Genomic DNA, 21,885 nt, shown 5'->3' with positions numbered 1-21,885 from the left:
CTCACACGAGGACAGTAAAGAACAGAGGCTCACAGCCGAGTGATTCGGCCATGTTCCCCTGCTAATGACTCTGCTTGCTATTTAACCTGGGCATTCACACAGCGGGTCCTGGACACTCACGACATGACCAAGAATTCACAGGTCACCATGAAGGGCTTTCCTCTGCGAATCTAGAATCAAAGAACTTTGGTTTCAAGAAGGAATACAAAATTTTGTTAAAATACCATTTCCATTTTAAAAGAGTCTTTGTTCTGGAAGCTATGACAGCACAGGCAAATTAGGTACTCAACCTCCACTCTGTGGCCCCCCAGATGACAAGTGCCACCCTGTGGCCCCCAGATGACAAATGCTTTTTAGCAAGTTGTGGGGGGGATGACAGAAGTGTTTGTAGCACTGCTAACAGAAACCGTTCTATGATCCGCCACTCATCTAACCCAGCTAAGTAAATTCCATATATTTCCCTTGAGCACAGTGTCTTCATTGTAGTTGTGATGGCTGGACGTTTATTAGTCAAATTAATAACATACATTACTTATGATAAATACCTCCCATTATCCAGCACTGCTACGTGCAACAGTTTCATGCTCACAGTATCTCTTCTGTGTGAGTGCTACATCTCCATCTTCCTGATGGTAATGAACTTTGTGAGTCCCATAAACACAGTGTGGAGGTCTGAATGAGGATGTGAGGGTAGCCCCCAGAGACTAACATATTTGAATGCCTGGCCCCCATTGGTGAAACTATTTGGGAAGGTCTGGGAGGTGTGGCCTTCTTTAGAGGAGATGTGTCACTGGGAGCAGGCTTTGAGCCTACACCATTCCTAGCTAGCTTACTCTTGGCCTCATGGTTGATATCTGAACAGTAACCACCCAGCTTCTGCTCCAGTGCCATGCCCGTTTCTCTGTTGCCATGTTCCCTGCTATGAAGTCATGGATCATCCTGTAAAGCTGTAACAATAAACTTCTGTAAGTGGCTTGGTATGTGGTGTCTGCACTGCAATGGGAAAGCAACTAAGACAGTCAGCAAATAAGAAAGCTACGCTGGGGCTGGAGAGATGGCTCAGTGATTAAGAGCACCGACTGCTCTTCTGAAGGTCGTGAGTTCAAATTCCAGCAACCATCCATAATGAGATCTGATGTTCTTTTCTGGGGTGTCTGAAGACAGCTACAGTGTACTTACATATAATAAATAAATACATTAAAAAAAAAAAAGAAACCTACATTACTAGCACCACAACAGACAAGAGTGGATGGCTTTTCAGGATATTTGGATGAAATACTTAGGGTGGTTCCACTTCAAATGGGATAAATGAAATCCCCCCAGGGGAACTTCAACAAGCCCAGAATTCACCTTCTAGCTTTCTCTGCAAGAGAGATAGCAGGAAGAAAGATAGCAGGAAGTAGCTGCTCCTTGCCAAAGAGGAAAACAATGCAGACATAGAGAAAGGCTCCAACATGAGTCCCACACAGATTCGGGACCAATGACGGACTCTGGCCACAGCTCCCGGGAGCTGAGGTTCACGTAACTGACTGGGTGGCTCTGTTAGCTTTACTCCTTAAATGATCACAGCTGGTTTCCCCAGGCTACTTGAGCAGATGAATCAGGAACTCATGACCCTTTTAGTCCAAATCAACACTTTGCTAATTGTCTAGTTGATTGTTGACACCAGTTTATCATTGACAGCCCAATATGTCTCCTTATCTCTCAATTCTATATAGCATCTACTTTAGACACTTCTCAGCACTGAGTGACTTACCCTACCTCTTCACTTCCCATCATCCCTCTCTGTCTTCTCAGGCACACCAGCATTTGAAAGTTGTCAAGATCCTAAAAAGCAGCCATTGACTCTAAGAAGATACAGGCAATTTCGGGTCTCTGGGGTAACATGCATTGTTCCAGACACTCGGAGTTAGTGGATGCATGTCAGGTTCATCTCTACCTGCTCAGGAACCTTGACCTATGTCCATCCTTACTTCCAGGGTGACCCACTCCCGGTGACCTCAGTGAGTCCAAATTCTCTTCAAGGTGTTTGGGGTGGGGCAGGGTAGAGATATTCACCCAGGACTTGGGTTTTCTGCTCAGATCAAATCTAATGTGGATGTGTTTTATTATTGATAACAGAGGATGAAAAAAAAAGAAAAACTTCACCTATGTCATCTACAAAGTCGAGGAAGGGAATAAGAGATTTGAGAAAGGCCCAAGTAATTCTGAGGTAGCTTACTGAGAACGAGGTCCAAGGACTACCTCCGTGCCCTGCCCACCTCCAGGAATGAGAGGTTTGCCTCTCATCACCTCAGCAGTGTGGCCTCTAACTCCTGGCTTCACCATAAGAATGATTCCCTCCAGGGGCTTCACCAACCCCAAGTGAGGTTGTGTGTCCCTACCAGATGTTCAGATGGGAAGTTCTTTTCCCTACCACTGTGTAAGACGCTCATATGTCATCCTGATTTTATGTCACATCGGTCTGTCTAGCTGTGTGCTGTGCTTAGTGGAAGGACATGTCCGCCTTGGGGTTCATCGTCAAGAAATCATTACTTGGAGGCTGGTGAGATGGCTCAGCAGGTAAGAGCACTGACTGCTCTTCCAAAGGTCCTGAGTTCAAATCCCAGCAACCATATGGTGGCTCACAACCACCTGTAATGAGATCTGACGCCCTCTTCTGGTGCGTCTGAAGACAGCTACAGTGTATTACGCCAGAGCGAGCGGGGGCTGGAGCGAGCGGGTAGAGCAAGAGGACCAGCAGAGGTCCTGGGTTCAACTCCCAGCAGCCACACACATGATGGCTCATGGCCATCCATACAGCTACAGTGTACTCATACACATAAAATAAATAAAATAAATCTTTAAAAAAAGAAAAGAAAGAAAACATCACTTGTAGAAGTGAGCAGCTATGGACATCTAAGCAGCCATCCTTCCCGCATCTCCCAGGCCCCGGTTTATTAAAGAAATCATTGAGGGAACCAATAAAACATTTCAATAGATAAAGACCCTTGCTGGTCAGGCCTGATAATGTGAATTCAATCCCCAGCACCCACACAATGGGAGAAGAGAACCACATCTTGCAAGTTGTTCTCTGATTTTCACATATACACCATGGCACGTACACGTATACATCAGATGCAAGTTTGCCCGTGCACATGTGCACACACACACACACACACACACACACACACACAGTCACAGAGATCAGAAAACAGGACTAGAATGATGATTCAGCAATTAAGAGCACTCTTTGCTCTCGCAGAGGCTCTGGGTTCAATTCCAGTACACACATGGTGGCTCGTAACATCTGTTAGCTCCTGTTCAAGGGACTCCGTGACATCGCTGCCTCACCTCCACAGGCACCAGACACACACATGGCATGCAGACACATGCAGATAAAGTGCTAAGAGATGGAAGATAGGGATTGTTTTGTTTTGTTTTGTTTGAAACAGAGACTCACTGTGTAGCTCTGACTTTCCTGGAACTCACTATGTAGACCAGGTGGACCTTGAACTCACAGAGATCTGCCTGCCACTGCCTCCTAAGTGCTGGGATTAAAAGCTTGTACCACCACATCTGGTTAAAAATAATTGTATTTTGAATACATATATATATATTGTATATATATTTTAAAGGCAGAAAACACTCTACTTATAAGTTTATTGGGTTTTTTTTTGATAAATCAGGAAATTATGCGTAGAGACACAGCTCAAGTATAATACCTAATTTGCCTAGCGTAACCAAGACCATAACCAACAGCATGGGAGAAAAAGAAAAACAGGCAAGAAAAGCAACCAACCAGCTAGTGCCTGTGAGAAGTGGAAATGGCTCCATTTCCAAGAAGTAGAAGAGCAGAGATGTAGTGTGACAATTCATAAAGGGGAAGTTAGCATTGGCACATTTTTCCCCTAAAATAGGTTCTTTAAAAAAAAAAAAAGTTACTCAAAGTCACCCCAGAGCTCATTGTGAAACACAACAACAGTTTCCTTAGTAAACTTTGGACTTTTCAATGTTTTGAAAGTGTCTCCTGCTGCAAATGCAACTTCAGCTGAGCCCTTGCTCTTCCACTGCTGATCTGATGCCAACCCCGGGGTCTATGGAACAGTAGCAGGAATGTTCCAGAAGCCATGCAGAGCTAGCAGGTTTCCCCGCTAGGGCCAGGGCTGCTAAGTGCACTGACTATGTGAGGAAACACCTCCTTTAGTGGAATCGTCTCTGCAGAGCCCAGTTGGCTTAGACATTACGCTTCCTTTTTAAGTTTTTTTAACGTTTTGTTTTTTACTTGTTTTTCACACAAGACATGGTATCTCCTTAACTTTTTAATTATTATTTTTCTCTTTCTATCCTTTTGAGATAAGGCCTCGCTGGGAAACTCGCACTGGCCTGGGACCAGACTTATCCTTGCATTCACAGAGACTAGCCTGCCTCTGTCTCCAAGGTGCTAAGATAGATGCCACCACCCCCAGCTTGTATTTTTTTTTATTGTACTGTCTTTGCCTGTCTGTGTGTGCATGCACATGTAAATGCAGGTGCCATGGAGGCCAGAAGGATCGTAGGCCCCTAAAGCTGCAGTTACAAGTGAGCTGTCTACCATGGATGCTGAGAGATGAACTCAGACCCCCTGCGATCTCTGTGAGTTCCAGGACAGCCAGGACTATGCAAAGAACCCTGTCTCAAAATAAGAAAAAGAAAGGGAAGGGAAGGGGAGGAAAGGAAGAAGAAAGGAAGTAAGGAAGAAAGAAAAGTAAATAAAAGAAAGAAACAAAAATTGTTACTCAGGGCTAGAGAGAACTAGCAATATAGAGGGCCCAAGTTTGGCACATCACAAACTTAGTCATTCACAAACTCCTGTTAAATCCAGTTCCAGGGGATTCAATACGTCCATGGGCATCACATAAACGTGCACAAATCCACACATAGATACACATGTATAACAATTAAAAATTAAAAAATAATTTTGTGGCTAGGGGCAAGGGAGGAGTGGGCAGGTAAGGGAGGCTGGAGGGAAAAGCAGGGTGGGGTGGAGAAGTGATATAATTTCATTTTAATTAAAAACATATTCAACTATCAACCACTCAGTCCCCCCAGAACTCCCAGGGACTAAACCACCAACCAAGGAGTACACATGGAGGGACCCAGGGCTCTAGCCACATATGTAGCAGAGGATGGCCTTGTCAGACATCAAAGGGAGGGGAGGCCCTTGGTCCTGTGAAGGCTCAATGCCCCAGTGTAGAATGGAAGGGTGGGAAGGCAGGAGTGGGTAGGTGGGGAAACGCCCTCATAGAAGCAGGGGGAGGGGAGAAAGGATAGGGGGACGGGGAGTGAGGGACCAGGAATAACATTTGAAATGTAAATAAAGAAAATATCCGAAAAGAAAAACATTTAATCCCTTTATATACAGCTAATACTTTAGAAAAGTAGAAGTCTATCTAGATATTAAAATTGTTAAAAATAAAATTTTATTTGCATTCATATTTAAAAAAGCAAATTTCAAAACAATAAATAAAAAGTAACTTTTAAAAAGCCTACTGATGGGCATGATGGTGCACACCTTTCATCCCAGCACTAGGGAGGTAGAGACAGAAGTATCTCCATGAGTTAGAGGCCAGCCTGAAGATAATAAGAGCTACAGAGAGGCCAGGGCTACCCAGGGAGACCCCCTCTCAAAAGAAAACAAAACAACCTATAACTTCCTAAAAGAGATGGCAGACCTGACAAAGGATGTGCTCGCCAATGAGTATGGCACACATGATAATTCCACTTGGAATAAGACTGGAGAGATACAACGGCTTGAGAGGATGTGTGAAAGGGTTTGATATGGCGTTCCTTAACCGCCTGTGTCCGGCCTTCCTTCGTGGTAAGGGACATTGCACAAGCGCTGGCTGAGAAACAGGAAGAGGCAGTGCTGGGTCACCAGCAGCTCTTAAGCTGGGTGTCTCAGCACATGTCTATAGTCCTAACACTGCTGGGGGGAAGCAGGAGATTCGGCTAGATGGTGAGTTAGAGGCTAGTCTAGGCTTCGTGAGACCCTGTCTCAATCAAACGAAGGAAAAAAAAAAAAAAACAGCTCATGAAATTATGGCGGATGTAAGACGGGGAGGCTCTTAAGTTACCGCAGGCAAACTCAGAGCAACTTAGATTCCAACTTGAAACTGCTGGCAACGTTACTCATTTTGAGCAGTTAGGGTAGGAGTCAGCCTCAATACTGGCTGTGGGTGGAAGGGCACAGACCATAAACATAACATCAACATCAACTAGAGTCAAAAACTAGGATGCAGCGAGGATTTCACGGGGGACCTGCGGGAAGGATGGCGGGTCCCCAAATGTCCACAAAGACCTGAACAGACATCTTTGGTGCTAGCCTTCTAGTCTTGAAAGACATTAAGTCTTTCGAGGGCTCTAATTGACTAAAACCTGCATGTACAGGTTTTTCAGGAACAAAATAATCAAAACTGTGGCTGCTCTGATCTAAATAACATTGTAACATAAACTCGGATTTATTTCTGGATTCCTCTAAGTCACCAAACATTTACACCTTTGATCCCAGCACTTGAAAGGCCAAAAAAAGGCAGATCTCTGAGTTCGAGGCCACCCTGGTCTACAGAATGAGTTCCAAGACAGCCAGGGATACGCAGAGAAACCCTGTCTCAAAAAGCCAAAAAAGAAAGAAAAGAGTCTCGTAGTTGCTAGAGAGATGGCTGAACAGTTAACACCATCGACTGCTCTTACAGAAAATCAGGGTTCAGCTCCCAGCACCCACAAGAGCCTCACAACAGTCTGTAACTCCAGTTCCAAGGTATTTGATGCCCTCATCTGGTTCCACAGGCACCAGGTATATACGTGGCACACATACACATGCAAGCAAACAGTCATACACATAAAACAGCAATGAATGTGTGTTTAAATAAAAAGGAACCTCTCCAGAGCTGTTGTGAGGACAAACCAACTGAATTTCCCAGGGCCATGGTTTCTCTAGTTATAGAAATAGGATTGCTCTAGAGCATCGTTAACTTCAAGAAAAGCATGAGTCTCCTCCAGTTCTTCACCCTCTTCTATGATCTTGCTTAGAAGGGGTGTGATCTGGAAGCTCACTAGCTAGGATGTGCTAGATCCTGCTGATGGTGGGTAAAGGGATCTTAACTGGGACATCAGATCTGAAAAGAGGAGACGCATACACAGAACCACTGAGTCCCACAAGTATTTTACCCAAGTTCTTGGCATTTGAACTCACAGCCTCATGCTTGTATGGGAAGCACTTTACTAACTCAATTATTTCTGCAAGTATAAAAGGAAGACTTGGACCTGGAGAGATGGCTCAGTGGTTAAGGGCACTGACTGCTCTTCCAGAGGTCCTGAGTTCAATTCCCAGCAACCACATGGTGGCTCACAACCATCTGTAACAGGATCTGATGCCCTCTTCTGGTGTGTCTGAAGACAGCTACAGTGTACTCATATAAATAAAATAAATCTTTTTTAAAAAATAAATAAATAAAAGGAAGACTTGCCTGAGGTACAGGACACACACTCCTAGACTGAGTCTCTACATGGAGATTCCAACATGTAATTTCTGAAGCCAGAAAAAGGTTATGATTGTATCGGGATGAGAACTAAGTTGAGCTGTTTGGGGGTTTTGTTGGTTTTCTGGTCTTGTTTCTTGCTTGGTTGCTTTATTTTGTTTTGAGACAGAGTCACACTGTGTAGCTCTAACTGTCCTGCTGTCCTGGAACTCCCTATGTACACCAGGCTGGCTTCGAACTCACAGAGAGCTCTATCTGCCTCTGCCTCCCATATGCTGAGCAATTTCCTACCAGACACGCGCCTAAGGTTTCTCTGTACAAGAAAGGTGACATTTAACACATCCACAAAACCAACCTTTTTCCGCTGCAGCTTCTGCCTTTCCCGGAATTCCTCCATCTTCCTGGCCTCTTCTCTTAGAGTCTGCGCAAGCTGGATGTGACACTGGGCCACATTGTCTACTTCTGTAAAAAAGATTCGTAAATAAAATAAAGTCAAGGTCCACATGTGTGTAAACTCAAATAAACACACAACCATTCAAAACCACACATACAGAGATCTGGAGAACGAAGCCAAATTAAGAATAATTCTCTTGGTCACTAATGCCCACTGGGGTCCTTCTTGTGCCCAGCATGGCCCTGACTACCAAGACCCAAGGTAAGTCTTTAGCTTAGCTTCTTGTCACTGACTGTTACTATCCAAGTGTATGCTGGGGCTTAGGGTCGGGGGTACACAGCCAAGGATCCTGCTCAATAACCTTACATCCTGAGATGTTAGAGTTCATTGTCAACTTGACATGACCCAGAACCACCTGGGAAGAGAGCTCAATGAAGGAATGTAGTCCTATGGGCATTTCTGTGGGTGGTGGCGCATGCCTTTAATCTCAGCATTTGGGAGGCAGAGGCAGGTAGATTTCTGAGTTCGAGGCCAGCCTGGTCTACAGAGTGAGTTCCAGGACAGCCAAGGCTACTCGGAGAAACACTGTCTCGGAAAAAAAAAAAAGTTAACTGACATTGAAAGTCCCATCCTACCGTAAAAGTCCCATCCTACCGTGAGCAGTGCCATTCCCTAGTCAGGGACCCTGAATTTTATAGAAGTGGAGAAATCCTGCTGAGCACAAGCAAGCGAGCAAGCGGGCGAGTGAGCCCGCGAGTAGAGGATGGGCAGGCGCGCATGCACAGAATAACCATTCCTCTCTGCTCGCTCTCGCCTGTGGATGTGATGAACTCCCTCCCATGATGGGCTGCAACTGTAAACTGAATAAACGCTTTCTCCCTAACTTCTTGTCAGAACAGTTTATCATAGCAAGAGAAATAGACCTAGAGCATTGCTAAGACCACAACTTCAAATCAAATTCCTCAATGTCTCTATGCAATCTCTGGATGCTTCCTATCTCTGGCCTCTCATGAGCTTAAACATTTACCAAAAGTTCACACAATATTTTGACCTCTGACAATCATTTGTCTTTATAAGAGAAAGGACAGAAAAAAAAACTCCTGTATTTTGCTCAAATTAGACTGATTGTGCTTTGTGCACACCCTTCACCCCAGCACTTGGGAGGCAGAGACAGAAGCAGAGCCAGCTTCATCTACAGAGGGAGTTTCAGGACAGCTAGGCCTTCATGGAGAGAAACTGTCTCAAAAGCAAAAGAAGAACAAAAACAAAACACAACTAATTGAAGCATGACATTAAGGCTAGAAAAACTTTAAATTTTTAAATCTTGTGTGTGGGTGCGGATGTGTGGGGGTGCGGGGGTGGGTGGACATGTTCTGTGTGTGTCAAGAACACAGTAGATATGTAGAGGTGAGAGGAGAACTTTGAGGTTGGTTCTCACCATGCACCTTGTTGGAGACAGGGTCTCTTTGGTTTGGCTACTGCGAACACCAAGCTATGAACTTCTGAGATTTCTATCCCTGCCTGGGATACAGACAAGCACTATCGTGTCTGGTTTTATGTGTGTTCCTGAGATGTGAACTTTGGTCTTGACAAGCGCCTACGGAGCCATCCCTCCAGGTCATTAAGAAAATAGTTTTAACTTCTATTATTAAAATAACTTTGTAAGTTAGAAGATACACAGACACACACACACACACACACACACACGAAACGAAGTTAGCAACTTATATAGCAAAGAATCATATTAAATATGTGAAAGTTAAAGACTTTCACAAATGCTCAGCCCGTAAGTGAGGTGTCTAAGTCACACCCCCTCTCTGCAAGGATCTGTGTGGAATCAGGGGGATGGAAAGATTTAAGAGCCAGAGGTGGCAGATGATACAATAGAGCTGATGCACATAGAAACTCAAGAGACTGCACAGCACGCACAAGCCACATAAGCTCAAGCTAGACAGAATCCCAGTGCAGACGAAGAGAAGCGGACACAGGCCCACTCCTCGTTCAGAAGCTATTCCCAGGGGATAGCCGCTGGGAGGGGAAGTCAGTGCCCATGAACAGGATGATCCTGTGTCAGACACACTCCAGGCAGCCAGCCTCGGGTGTAGATGCCCAACACAAATTGGACTCATGGGTTTTTTTGTTTTTTGTTTTTGGTTTTGGTTTTGTTTTTAAGAGAGAGAAGAATATCAAGTTGGGTGTTAGAGAGGTGGAGAATCTAGGAGAAAGAAGATGATTGAAGAATAAATAAAAATATTATTAAGGATATAGTTGGAAGCTCAACCTGGTTGTCCTATATATTAATGATTATTTACTTAAGAGTTCATTTTAACTCTAAATATTCCTCTAAGTCCCACTTACTCTTTGTCTTTTTTGTTTGTTTGTTTGTTGTCTGTCTGTTTTTCAACACAGGGTTTCTCAGTTTAGCCCTGGCTGTCCTAGAACTCACTCTGTAGACCAGGCTGGCTGCAGACTCCCAGAAACCCACCTGCCTCTGCCTCTTGTGTGGCAGGATTAAAGGCGTGGCCACCACCACCCGGCTTTTATCCCAGACTTCGACATAGGTTTTCACCATCAGTCAGTTTGAGTATATTGCAATTGTTACAGTATTTCTCTTTTTTCCTCAAATTATTTAGGCATATTTTTCATATGGCATATGTGTGTGTGTAAGTATGACTTCTAAAGTACTGTGAATTTAATTTATTTCTATTTAATTGTATTAAGTTTAGACAAACTGGATTTGTACACTGTTAATGGGTTCCCTGGTACACATTAGCCTCTAGAAACTGTAGTTTCTAGTACTGTTTTATGAACACCTTATGCATTTTAAAATGTATTTTTATCTTTTTGTTGGGCACAAATGGCTCTATGTGCCTTTTGGTTCAAAATACATGATTCAATTCTTTAAATGTTTCATATATTTACTTTACTGCTTTAAATTATCTATTTCTGGGGGAGAAAAACTAGGTTAAAATTTCCAGCTTCAAAAAAAGCACTTTGACAAATTAAGAGTATGTGTGTATATATGTGCATATACTCTTACATATATGCCATCTTAAAAAAATTACTTAATGTCAACTTCAAAAGACTGAACAAATGGGCATTGTATCCTTGAAAATCCATTTGGACTTAAGGATCCTGAAAGGGCAGAGCTTTAAAAACAGCACATTTCATTGCTTTTAATCTTTCAGCTTGGAAAAACTTAGAAAAGCAAAAACCCTCTAGGTACGGGTGATATTTGAAAAGGCGCCACTGTTGGCTAGGGAAATGGAGCAAGCTTTTTGGAGAAAATCTGGCATTTTGGATGGTCAAATTTCTTTTAATGTAAAAGAATGAGGCAGAAGTCTCTGAGCTGAAGTAGATATTAAATAGACAACCAATTATGATATGATAGAGAAATATGATAGCATATTTTTTAAAGATTTATTTGTTTGTTTTATGTTTATGAGCTATACTGTAGCTCATCTTCAGACTGTAGCTGTCTTCAGACACACCAGAAGAGGGCACCAGATCACATTACAGATGGTTGTGAATGACCATATGGTTGCTGGGAATTGAACTCAGGACCTCTGGAAGAACAGTCAGTGCTCTTAACCACTGAGCCATCTCTTCAGACTGACAATTACTATTAATGTACATGAATAGGCACATACCTACTATACACATGTATTTAAATGTATTTAAAACTAAATATTTTTTCATTTAAACACCTAACAAAATAATTGCCAAGAACTACTTTACACAGAGAAATAAAAATTCCAGTGTTCACTGTGGTTAGGAGCATGCTCATGCAGAGGACCTGAGTTCCTTTCTGTAGAGTAAGTTGTCTCACCTGAACTTTAAATATTATATTATGTTTAATTATATATTATATTAAATTATATTATATTAAATTTAACATTTAGTATATTATTTTAATGAAGGAAAATAAAGCAGCTGAGGGCGTTTTGTTTTCTTTGTTACTTGTTACTTGGACGTAGACTCTTGCAGGGCACCCCAGGCTTCCCTGGGAACTCATGATCCTCCTGCTCTGCCTCCTGAGTGCTAAGATGACAAGTATGTGCTACCACAACAGAAACAAGGAGATGGAAAGTAAATACAAGCAGAAAAATAAACTGCTTAGGTGAGCCAAGCCATGCTGGCGTTTTTTGCTTCAGGACACTTGGTTCCATGGTGTTTGTGCAAATAAGGAACATGCTAAGACATGGCATTTATACTGATCCATCGCTGAATTAAGGAGAAAAAAAGACACTGTCTATGGAGATGTTGAAAAGAGTATTTATTTACCTACCTTTAACACCTGTAGTGTATGGTATGTGTGTGTGTGTGTTATGTTGATAATATGTATATTTGTGTGTGTATGTATGTATGTATGTGTGTATGTATATATGTATGTATATATGTATGTGTGTATGTATGTGTGTGTGCATGTATATATGTATGTGTGTATGTATGTGTATATGTATGTATATATGTATGTGTGTATGTATGTGTGTATGTATGTGTGTATGTATGTATGTGTGTATGTATGTGTGTATGTATGTGCGTATGTATGTATGTGTGTATGTATGTATGTATATATGCATGTGTGTGTATGTATGTATGTATGTATGTTTGTTTGTTTTATCCCACTGCTGACTTGCCTAAGGATGCTAGTGAAACTAACCTGCCCCTGCCTGTAGTGGGCCATAAAGAAATTCTGTCTCCTCTGGTAGTAGGGCAAAGGCTCCAATTCCCTCCAGAAGGGCCCCGCCCCGTGCCCTGGAGGTAGAAATGAGACAGCGAAGGGTCAGGAAGACTCTGAAGAGCCCAACTGACCTGGCTCTCCCACTTAGCCTATTAACGAGCATGCCTATCCAATGCTGCCTCACTAGGAAGCAGAACAACCACAGCTCTGAGAGCTTCCTAATAGCCAGGCAAGTGGAGAGCAGTGACTGCTGTGCTCAGACTAGCTGCTGGGCCCATTCCTGCACTGCGTGCTCAGAGAGGGCATGGAAGCACTTCACGAACCCATTTCCCTTGCGAACAAACAAGTGTAACTCTCTCCCTTGGTTCTGGGAGCTTACCAGGGTAAACGAGAGTGGAAGCAAATGGGGGTGGTGGGAACCTGAGGTTTAGGCACAGGGAAGACGGGCTGGGAGCCCCGGGACAGGTATCCATAGTGGGAACTGAGCTTTCAGCGCGGAGGATCCTGGGAGCCCCGGGACAGGTATCCATAGTGGGAACTGAGCTTTCAGTGCGGAGGATCCTGGGAGCCCCAGGACAGGTATCCATAGTAGGAACTGAGCTTTCAGCGCGGAGGATCCGACTGCCTCCAGGTTGACAGTGTGGCAACCGAACTGGATTAAAAGACACTGACTAGCTAGTGTCCACTGCAGAAGAGATTGAATGGTTGCCTCAGGGGAAAACCTCCCTTGTGGTGGGTTAGAAGTCTCCTTGTTATGACTGACATACGGAGGCATGACTGAAAGACACAGATAGCAGAAGTTCTGTTGGAACAGCACTCAACTAACCACAGAAATACTTCAAGCATAAGTCATACACACTGTGCCTTCTGACACCTTTCACCTGGCAATCCCCTGTGAGGACAGAAAACTCCAGAAGCAGGTTCTAAGCGGAACACTGAGCTAAGCAGGACTCCTTCAAAAGCAACATGACAGGTCTCAGCCCAGACCATACCACTGTAACTAACAAAAATCTGATGGTGTAATTCCAAGTCAGAGTCACAACCAAAGACAACAGCAGTGGATACGCTGAGGTGGGCATCAGGACTCACCCCTGACACACCCTGGACTAGAGGGACATTGCTGGTATCCTTTGAGACAACAGGTCTAGGGGAGTGTGGAACCATGTGCCAGAATACAATAGGACGAAAGAATGACCAGGGGATATGTTCATAGATGGCCATAATAACAATGTTTGTGGAGCCGGACAGTGGTGGTGCATGCCTTTAATCCCAGCACTTGGGAGGCAGAGGCAGGTGGATTTCTGAGTTCGAGGCCAGCCTGGTCTACAGAGTGAGTTCCAGGACAGCCAGGGCTACACAGAGAAACACTGTCTCAAAAATACAAAAACAAAAACAAAACAAACAAGCAAAAAAGCAGAAAAAATGTCTGTGGAGCTGGGGTCACTGGGTAAAATACTAGCCAAGAAGGTCTAATGACTGAGCGAGGTCCTGAAAACCATGAAAAAGCTGGTGCCATACACCTGTGATATAGTACTCCCAGAGAGATGGGGGCAGTGATGGGAGACTCTCCAGAAGCCGTGACTGAAGCCCTGAAGTGTCTCTGGGAAGAGAGACGCCTCAAGAATACGTAAGGGGTTAGGTGAGTCTGGCTGAATGAGGTGGAGTAGAGGCAAGCACTCGTGTAAGGGCCTCTCTGAGGTAAAGCAGGACAGGATGGACTTGCATGCTGTTACTCCCATTTGGAAGCTAAGAGCCTGCAGAATCCCAGCCCTGCTCCAAACTCCTGAGCCAGAAACCCAGTAGGCCCATGCGTCTGTACTAGCCATAGCTCTCCAAGTGACAGACATATATATATATATATATATATATATATATATATATATATATATATATATATATATATGTACAGGTGTGAACCTTCTGTAGCTCATTTCTGCTCAGGGCTGTTCTGAATTTTTTTTTTTTTTACCTAACTCTAAATTGCTGTTCAAATTAGAACTTGCCTTAGAAGAAAGACGTGGAATTAACAAAGGGCAGAAAATACAGTTTTACACTAGGGCTTGGCATGATGGCTCAGAGGTTAGCATCCTGGTTGCTCTTCCAGAGGCCCCATGTTCAGTTCCCGGCACCTGCGTGGTGATTGACAACCACCACCATAATTCTAACTCAAAGGGACCTGATGCCCTCTTCTGGCCTCTATGGGCACCAGGCGCACACAGTACACATGTCTATTACATGCAGGCGAAACATTCAGACACACAAAATATAATATTTTTTCAAATAACTTACGCTGCTTGAAGACCTCAAGGGCTCTCTTCAAGGTACTGAAAAACAACATACATAATTTCAATTCTAGAAAACGTCTCTAGAATTTTATTCCAATGTTTGCACATGCTTCTCTGTGCCTACAGATTATCATGGAGGCTCCAGATTCACAACCAACGAACAGAAACAGTAAAAAAAACCAAAGCTTCTTAAAGTAAACCCCCATCTCTCCCAGGCATGGACAGCTCTTCACCGTCTGCTCCGAGCAGAGCAAAATGCAGAAACTCTGAGTTTCACCTTCCCCGATGGAAATATAACATTCATGACCCTTTCTCCTAAGAATATGTCGTCATCTGAATATGAAAACAAAGCCATCAAATAGACAGCTCAAATCCTAATGTGCACTCTGATCCTAGTGAGCATGGAGGCTGGGGGGTGCTTGTGTGTATGTCTGTGTGTATGTGTGTGTGTGCTTGGGTATGTGTCTGTGTATATATGTGTATGTGATGGTATGTGCTTGTATGTGTGTCTGTGTATATATATGTATGTGATTGTGTGTGTGTATATATGTGTGTGTGTGCTTGTGTGGGTGTCTGTGTATATATGTGTATGTAATTGTATGTGTATATGTGTGTGTGCTTGTGTGTGTATTTATGTATATATATGTATGTGATTGTGTGTATATATATGATATGTGCTTGTGTGTGTCTGTGTATATACGTGTATGTGATTGTGTATGTGTATATATATGTGTGTGTGTGCTCATGTGCGTCTGTGTATATCTGTGTATGTGATTATGTGCATGTATATATATATGTATGTGTATGTATGTGTGTGTGTGCTCATGTGTGTGTCTGTGTATATGTGTGTATGTGATTATGTGCGTGTATATATATATGTGTGTGTATGTGTGTGCATGCCTCTGTGTGTATATCTCTGTGTGTGTGTGTGTGTGTGTTTGCAAGTGTGAAGACAGCAACTTACTTAGCCCAGGCTTGCTATGTAGCTGGAGCTGGCCTTAAACTCCTAATCCCCCAGTCTCCACATTTCAAGTGCTAGGATTACAGACAGGAATCACTATGCCCCAGCTCAAACTCTGGCTCTTAACTGACTCCTTTGTCAGGAAACCATCATATACTTCTTTTCCAAAGATTGGGTCTCATTGTGTCGTCCTGGAACTCACTAGACTAGACTGACCTCAAACTCACAGAGATTCACCTGCCTCTGCTTTCTGAGTGCTGGGATTAAAGATGTGCGCCATTATACCAGGCATATATTTATTGATCAGAAACTACAGGCTAACCTTAGTCCTTTCTTAAATTCTATCTTTTAGCTGACAGATAGAATTGTGCCTCTTCACCATGTGCAACGTGGTGCTTTGAGATCTCTGCATGGCGGAATGGCCGTAGTTAACGGCACTGCCTCACATCCATTCCTTACCGTGCTTCGGAGGACCACACCCACAATCTACTCTCAGTTCTTTCTAAGAATACAATACACTGCTGTTAACTACAGCCAGGATGCTCTATAAGAAATCTCTTAGCCGGCGGTGGTGGCGCATGCCTTTAATCCCAGCACTTTGGAGGCAGAGGCAGGCAGATTTCTGAGTTCGAGGCCAGCCTGGTCTACACAGTGAGTTCCAGGACAGCCAAGGCTACACAGAGAAACCCTGTCTTGAAAAAAAAAAAAAAGAAAAAGAAATCTCTTGAACTTATTCCTCCCAACTAAAACCTTCGTGCCCTCTTTCCTGTCCATGTCATGTGCCTTGTACGTGTGTGAGCATGCATGTCTCCACACGTGTGGACACGCACGTGTGTGAGTCCACTTGGAGGAAGGCCTGAGGCTGAAGCTGTTGATGTTCCCATCATCCTCCAGCACTCTTCTGCTTCACTCACAGAGGCAGGGTCTCTCAATCACACCCAGAGCTCACTGATAGGACCCATCTCTCTATACAATTTACTCTGGGGATCCCCTGTCCCCAGCTTCTCAGGTTGGAATTACAGGCAGGCTTCCATGCCCACCCAGCATGTACAAAGAAAGGTTCTGGGGACTGAGCTCTGGTCTTCATGTTTGCACAGCAAGTGTTCCAAGCACCAAGTCAAGTCCCCGCTCGGAAATCATTGTCTTTTGACTAACATCTCCCTAACCCTGGCCCCGCCCTCAGGGACTTCATTCCTGGCTGATTCTTCTTCAGAATTTCTAGAACATTTCTAAAAGTTTCCTCTTTAGCTTTTAATTTGCTTTTTTTAATAAACATATTTTATACGCTTGAGGGTTTTTTTCAGATCTGTTCATTTCAGCACTAAAAATCTAACTACATTTAATTCTGCTATTGCATTGTTGAACTGTATTCACAGTAACCTCTGTGTGTATATGCATAGGCATGTGCATGTGTCTGTGTGTACATGTGCCTGTGTATGCATGTGCCTGTGTGTGTATGTGCCTGTGTATGTATGTGACTGTGTGTACATGCGCCTGTGCATGCATGCGCCTGTGTGTACATGTGCCTGTGTATGCATATGCCTGTGTGTGTATGTGCCTGTATATACATATGCCTGTGTATGTATGTGCCTGTGTGTGTATGTGCCTGCGTGTGTATGTGCCTGCGTGTGTATGTGCCTGTGTGTGTATGTGCCTGTGTATGTATGTGCCTTCGTGTGTATGTGCCTGTGGGTGTATGTGCCTGTGTGAGAATGTGACTCTGTGTGTATATATGCGTGTGTGTGTGTGAATGTGTGTGTGTACATGCATTATGAACTAAATGTTCCACTTCACTGTCTTTCCTTAGCATGGGTCTGTGTTCACCCTTTGGTTAAGCTGGGCCCCTATCTAATCCTACCTGAAGCTATATCTCCAGGTTAGAATGCTTCATTCAGACTGCATTGAAAAAAAGAAGTGTGGTAAGTTGAAACCACAGTCCTATGTCCCATGAAGATCTCTTAAATGTGTCTCAAAGAAGAGACACACTTTTCACGATTGGAAAGCAAGAAGCAGGGAAATATCAATTCTCTCCGTCTAACTTACTACAACTGCTACTCAACCGTGCTTGCTGAAACAGCGGGGGCGGGGGGGGGGGTTGGGCAGTCACAGCATAGGAGGCAGAAAGGCGCTGGCACCTACTTGATCTCGGACTGTCCACACGGCTTCTTCCTGGAGAGACTCAGCAGATCTTTGCCATATTTCTCTTCAATTGATGCCCTACAGGGAACAGAAGAGAAGACCATGGGTCCTGCATAGAGTTCTTGGCTAAAACACGAAAAACACTGACCCTGCTGGAGTTCACTTCACCGTGGACGTTCAGATGTGATGTCACTGTCTAAAATATAAGACCCAGTAATAAATTAAAAAAAATAAAAATAAAAATAAAAATAAATCAATAAAATAAAACTCAGAGGCAGGCATGGTGGTGCATAGCTGTAATCCCAGAACTGGGAGGCAAAGGCAGGAAGACCGGGAGTTCAAAGTCAGCCTTAGCTACATGGTGAGTTTGAGGCCAGAACCTAGGATACATGGGACCTTGTTTCAAAAAAATAGAAATAGGGGCTGGAGAGATGGCTCATGGTTAAGAGCACTTGTTGTTCTTCCAGAGGACCTGAGTTCGGTTCATAGCACACACATCAGGCAGCACACTGTTGTCACAGGTAACTCCAGAGGATCAGACATCTGCTTCCAGCCTCCTTGGATCCACACATATATGACATACAGACACAATACACATAAATAAAAATAAGCCTTTAAAAAATGTATACATTATATGTAAATATATATTATATATACATATTATTTATACACATACATAAAGTGCAAGACTTCTCTTTCTAATGGCCTTTGTTTTGTTCTGTTTTGGTTGCTGGGGACTGAGCAAGCCCTGCACTTGCTAGGCAAGCGTGCTTCCACTGAGCTGGATCCCTCCAAATCCCTACTGTGCAAGGGGAAGAAGCACAGAGGCCTTCATCTCTAGCTACTCTCAGGCCGAAAGTCCCTTCTACATAAGAGTCAAGGCCGCTATGTGGTCAAGGCCAGCCTTGAACTCCTGACCTCAAGTAAGTTAAGACAACAGGTACACAGCATGTACCTGGCTTGTGCATAGTTTTTAAGGGGAGCCCTTTCCACCTTCTCTAAGAGGCCCTTCCCCGCTCCAGTCAAATGCCCAGCTAATCTGTACCAAGACAAGGGGATCTCAAGACATAAACTGAAGCTGGTTGTGTCACAAAAAACAGCTGCCTGGGGGTTGGAGGATAGTCTAAAGCACTAACCGTCATCCTCCCTGACCTCTTCATGTCCCCCACCCCTGTCACTTCTCCACTGTGTGCCCTAGTCCCAGCATTATCCAGACTATACGGCTAGGTGAAGGTATCTTACACTGCCCTAGTTTCTTCAGAGCTTCAAAAATTCTAGAACTAAAAAATGAATAGTCTTAGGAAAAAAGAGCCAATTGGGGGCTGGGAAGATGGCTCAGTCAGTAAAGTGACTGATTCCTAAGCATAAAGAGATGAGTTTGGACTCTCAGCACCCATATGCTTTGTTCCGGAGAGACCGGAGGATGCCTAAGACTTTCTGGTAAGCCAGTCTAGCCAACTGTTGGTGTCCTGGTTCAGTGAGAGTCCCTTACCTTAAGGAATAAAGCAGAGAGCAATTGATGGTGTCACCCAAAATCAACTACTGGCCTCCATGTGCATACACACCAACACACACCTTAACAATCACATACATACATACACACACACACAGAGACAGACAGACAGACAGACAGAGACATAGAGAGAAAGAGAGAGAGAAAGACAGAGACAGAGAGACAGAGAGAAACAACCGAGGAAGACATGTACATCAATGTCTGATCTGTCCAACATACAGGCGCTCACAGGGATAAGCAGCCACACATGTGTGCATGCATACACACGAACATGTATAGACAAATACACCTCAAACATATATAAATAAGTTATATCATTTGATGGTGATTGAAATAGAATTTTTTAAAAATTTTATTTGTGTATATTTTTGTCTATAGTATGTACACACGTGAGCACGTGTCCATGTGCACACATATAAAAGTCAGAGGATGACATAGGGTTTTCTCTCTCCCACCCCACCTTCTTCCCTTGAGAGAGGATCTTGGAGATCATATTAGCTGATATCTAATAAGTGTAGTAAACAAATAAATGTAACAAAAGATGTAACGCCGGCCACTTTCACAGTGTTAATTCTTCCAGTCTTCCCATCTTCATGAGTCTTCCCATCCTCAACTGTCTTTGATTTCCTCCATCAGAGCTTTAACGTTTCCATTGGAGAGGTCTTTCTCTTTGTTGGTTGGGTTTATTCCAGAGTATTTTTTTTCCTAAGCAAGCATGAATAGAACTGACTACCTGGCTCATTTCTCTTTCTTCTCTTTCGCCATGTTTGCTGCTGGCAGCTTGAGCTGGTTCATTCTGCATCCTTCCAGTTTGCTGCCAGAGTTTCCCACATCTACAAGTTTTCTAGTAGCATCCTGGGGTCTCCTATGTGCCAGATCATCTGGAAATAAGCTTCTGTTGACTTCTTTCCTTCCTGCTTGTATCCCCCTTCCATTTCCTTCTCTGTCTTATTTCTCTAAGACTTCAAACTCTGCATTGAATAAAAGCAGAGAAAGTGAACGCACTTGTCTCATGCTTGATTTTTGTGGGGCGCTTTGAGAAGTTTTCCCATAGAGTGGAGTGTTAGATGCAGCTTGTCATACATACACTTGTTACGTTGACATGTGTGCCTTCTTGGGGATTTTGTGATGAAGGGATGTTGGATTTTTGTCAAATGCCTTTTCTTTTTTTAATATTCATTTATTTTACATAAATGAGTATACTGTTACTGTCAATCAGACACACCAGAAGAGGGCATCAGATCCCATTACAGATGGTTGTGAGCCACCATGTGGTTGCTGGGAATTGAACTCAGGACCTCTGGAGGAGCAGTCAGTGCTCTTAACTGCTGAGCCATTTCTCCATACCCACAAAAGCCTTTTCTGTATCTATTAAAATGATCATGTGATTTCTGTCCTTGAGACCATTTATAGGATGTGTTACATTTATAGGATTGATTTGCATCTGTTGAATGAAGCCACCTTGGCTGGAGTGAATGATTTTTTGATGTATTATTCAATTTAATGTGTAAGTATTTTATTGATAATTTTTGCATTTATGTTCATCAAGAAATTTGGCTTACAATTTTATTTTGGTGTTGTTGCATCTTTATCTGATTCCGTATTACATTATGACTGGCTTTGTAAGAAGAGATTTCAGACACTTCTTTTCTATTTTATGAAATAGTTTGAGCATTGGTCTTTAAAAGTCTGATAGAAGCTGGGGGTGGTGGATTTGGGGCCAGCATGGTCTACACAGCAAGTTCCAGGATATCCAGGCACATGTAATGAGACCCTGTCGATACATAAATACATAAAATACATAAATGCATAAATATATAACATCTGATAGGCTTTGCCAGTGAATCCATCTGGGCCTGGACATTTTCTTGCTGGGAGATTTTATTACTGCCCAAATCTCACCAATTGATGTAGATATGATATTTTATTTTATTTGTGTGTGTGTGTGTGTGTGTGTGTGTGTGTGTGTGTGTGGCACATGTGCAGATTCCCAAAAAGGCCAGAAGGCAGCACTGGATCCCCTGGAGATGAAGTTACAGATGGTGGTTGAGTCATGTGACATGGGTACGGGGACCCAAACCTGGGTTTTCTGGAAGACAACAAGCACGCTTAACCACTGAAACATCTCTCCAGGCCCCTGTTTAAGTTCTTTATCCCATCTTTATCTTTATCTTTATTTCCATTCCATTGGTTTAATTTAGGTAGACCATATGTATCAGGAATTTATGTATTACTTTTACAGTTTCCAACTTAGTAAAATCATAGATTTTTAAAGAATACCCTAAGTGTTTTCTCTGAATTTCCCCAGTGTCTGTTGTAAAGTCCCCTTTCCATTTTTATGGGGTTTTTTTTCTTTATTAATTTGGGCCTTCTTTCATTTTCTTTCTTTTTTTTTTTTTTTTTTTTTTTT

General features: G+C 43.2%; 1 protein-coding gene across 1 annotated transcript in view; it reads right to left on the bottom strand.

Annotated features, from left to right (window-relative positions):
- The window catches only part of Pstpip2 (proline-serine-threonine phosphatase interacting protein 2), a 93,208-nt gene that overhangs the window by 17,982 nt on the left and 53,341 nt on the right, over positions 1-21,885 (bottom strand). The window contains exons 3-5 of the mRNA XM_031366098.1: positions 17,963-18,040; positions 14,867-14,901; positions 7,855-7,961 (exon numbers count right to left, since the gene is read on the bottom strand). Coding sequence (XP_031221958.1) covers positions 7,855-7,961; positions 14,867-14,901; positions 17,963-18,040 — 220 coding nt within the window. The remainder of the gene's footprint in view (positions 1-7,854; positions 7,962-14,866; positions 14,902-17,962; positions 18,041-21,885) is intronic.

The sequence above is a fragment of the Mastomys coucha genome, unplaced genomic scaffold (genome assembly GCF_008632895.1).
Source record: "Mastomys coucha isolate ucsf_1 unplaced genomic scaffold, UCSF_Mcou_1 pScaffold13, whole genome shotgun sequence".
NCBI lineage: Eukaryota > Metazoa > Chordata > Mammalia > Rodentia > Muridae > Mastomys > Mastomys coucha.
This window is presented reverse-complemented; position numbering and strand designations above follow the sequence as displayed.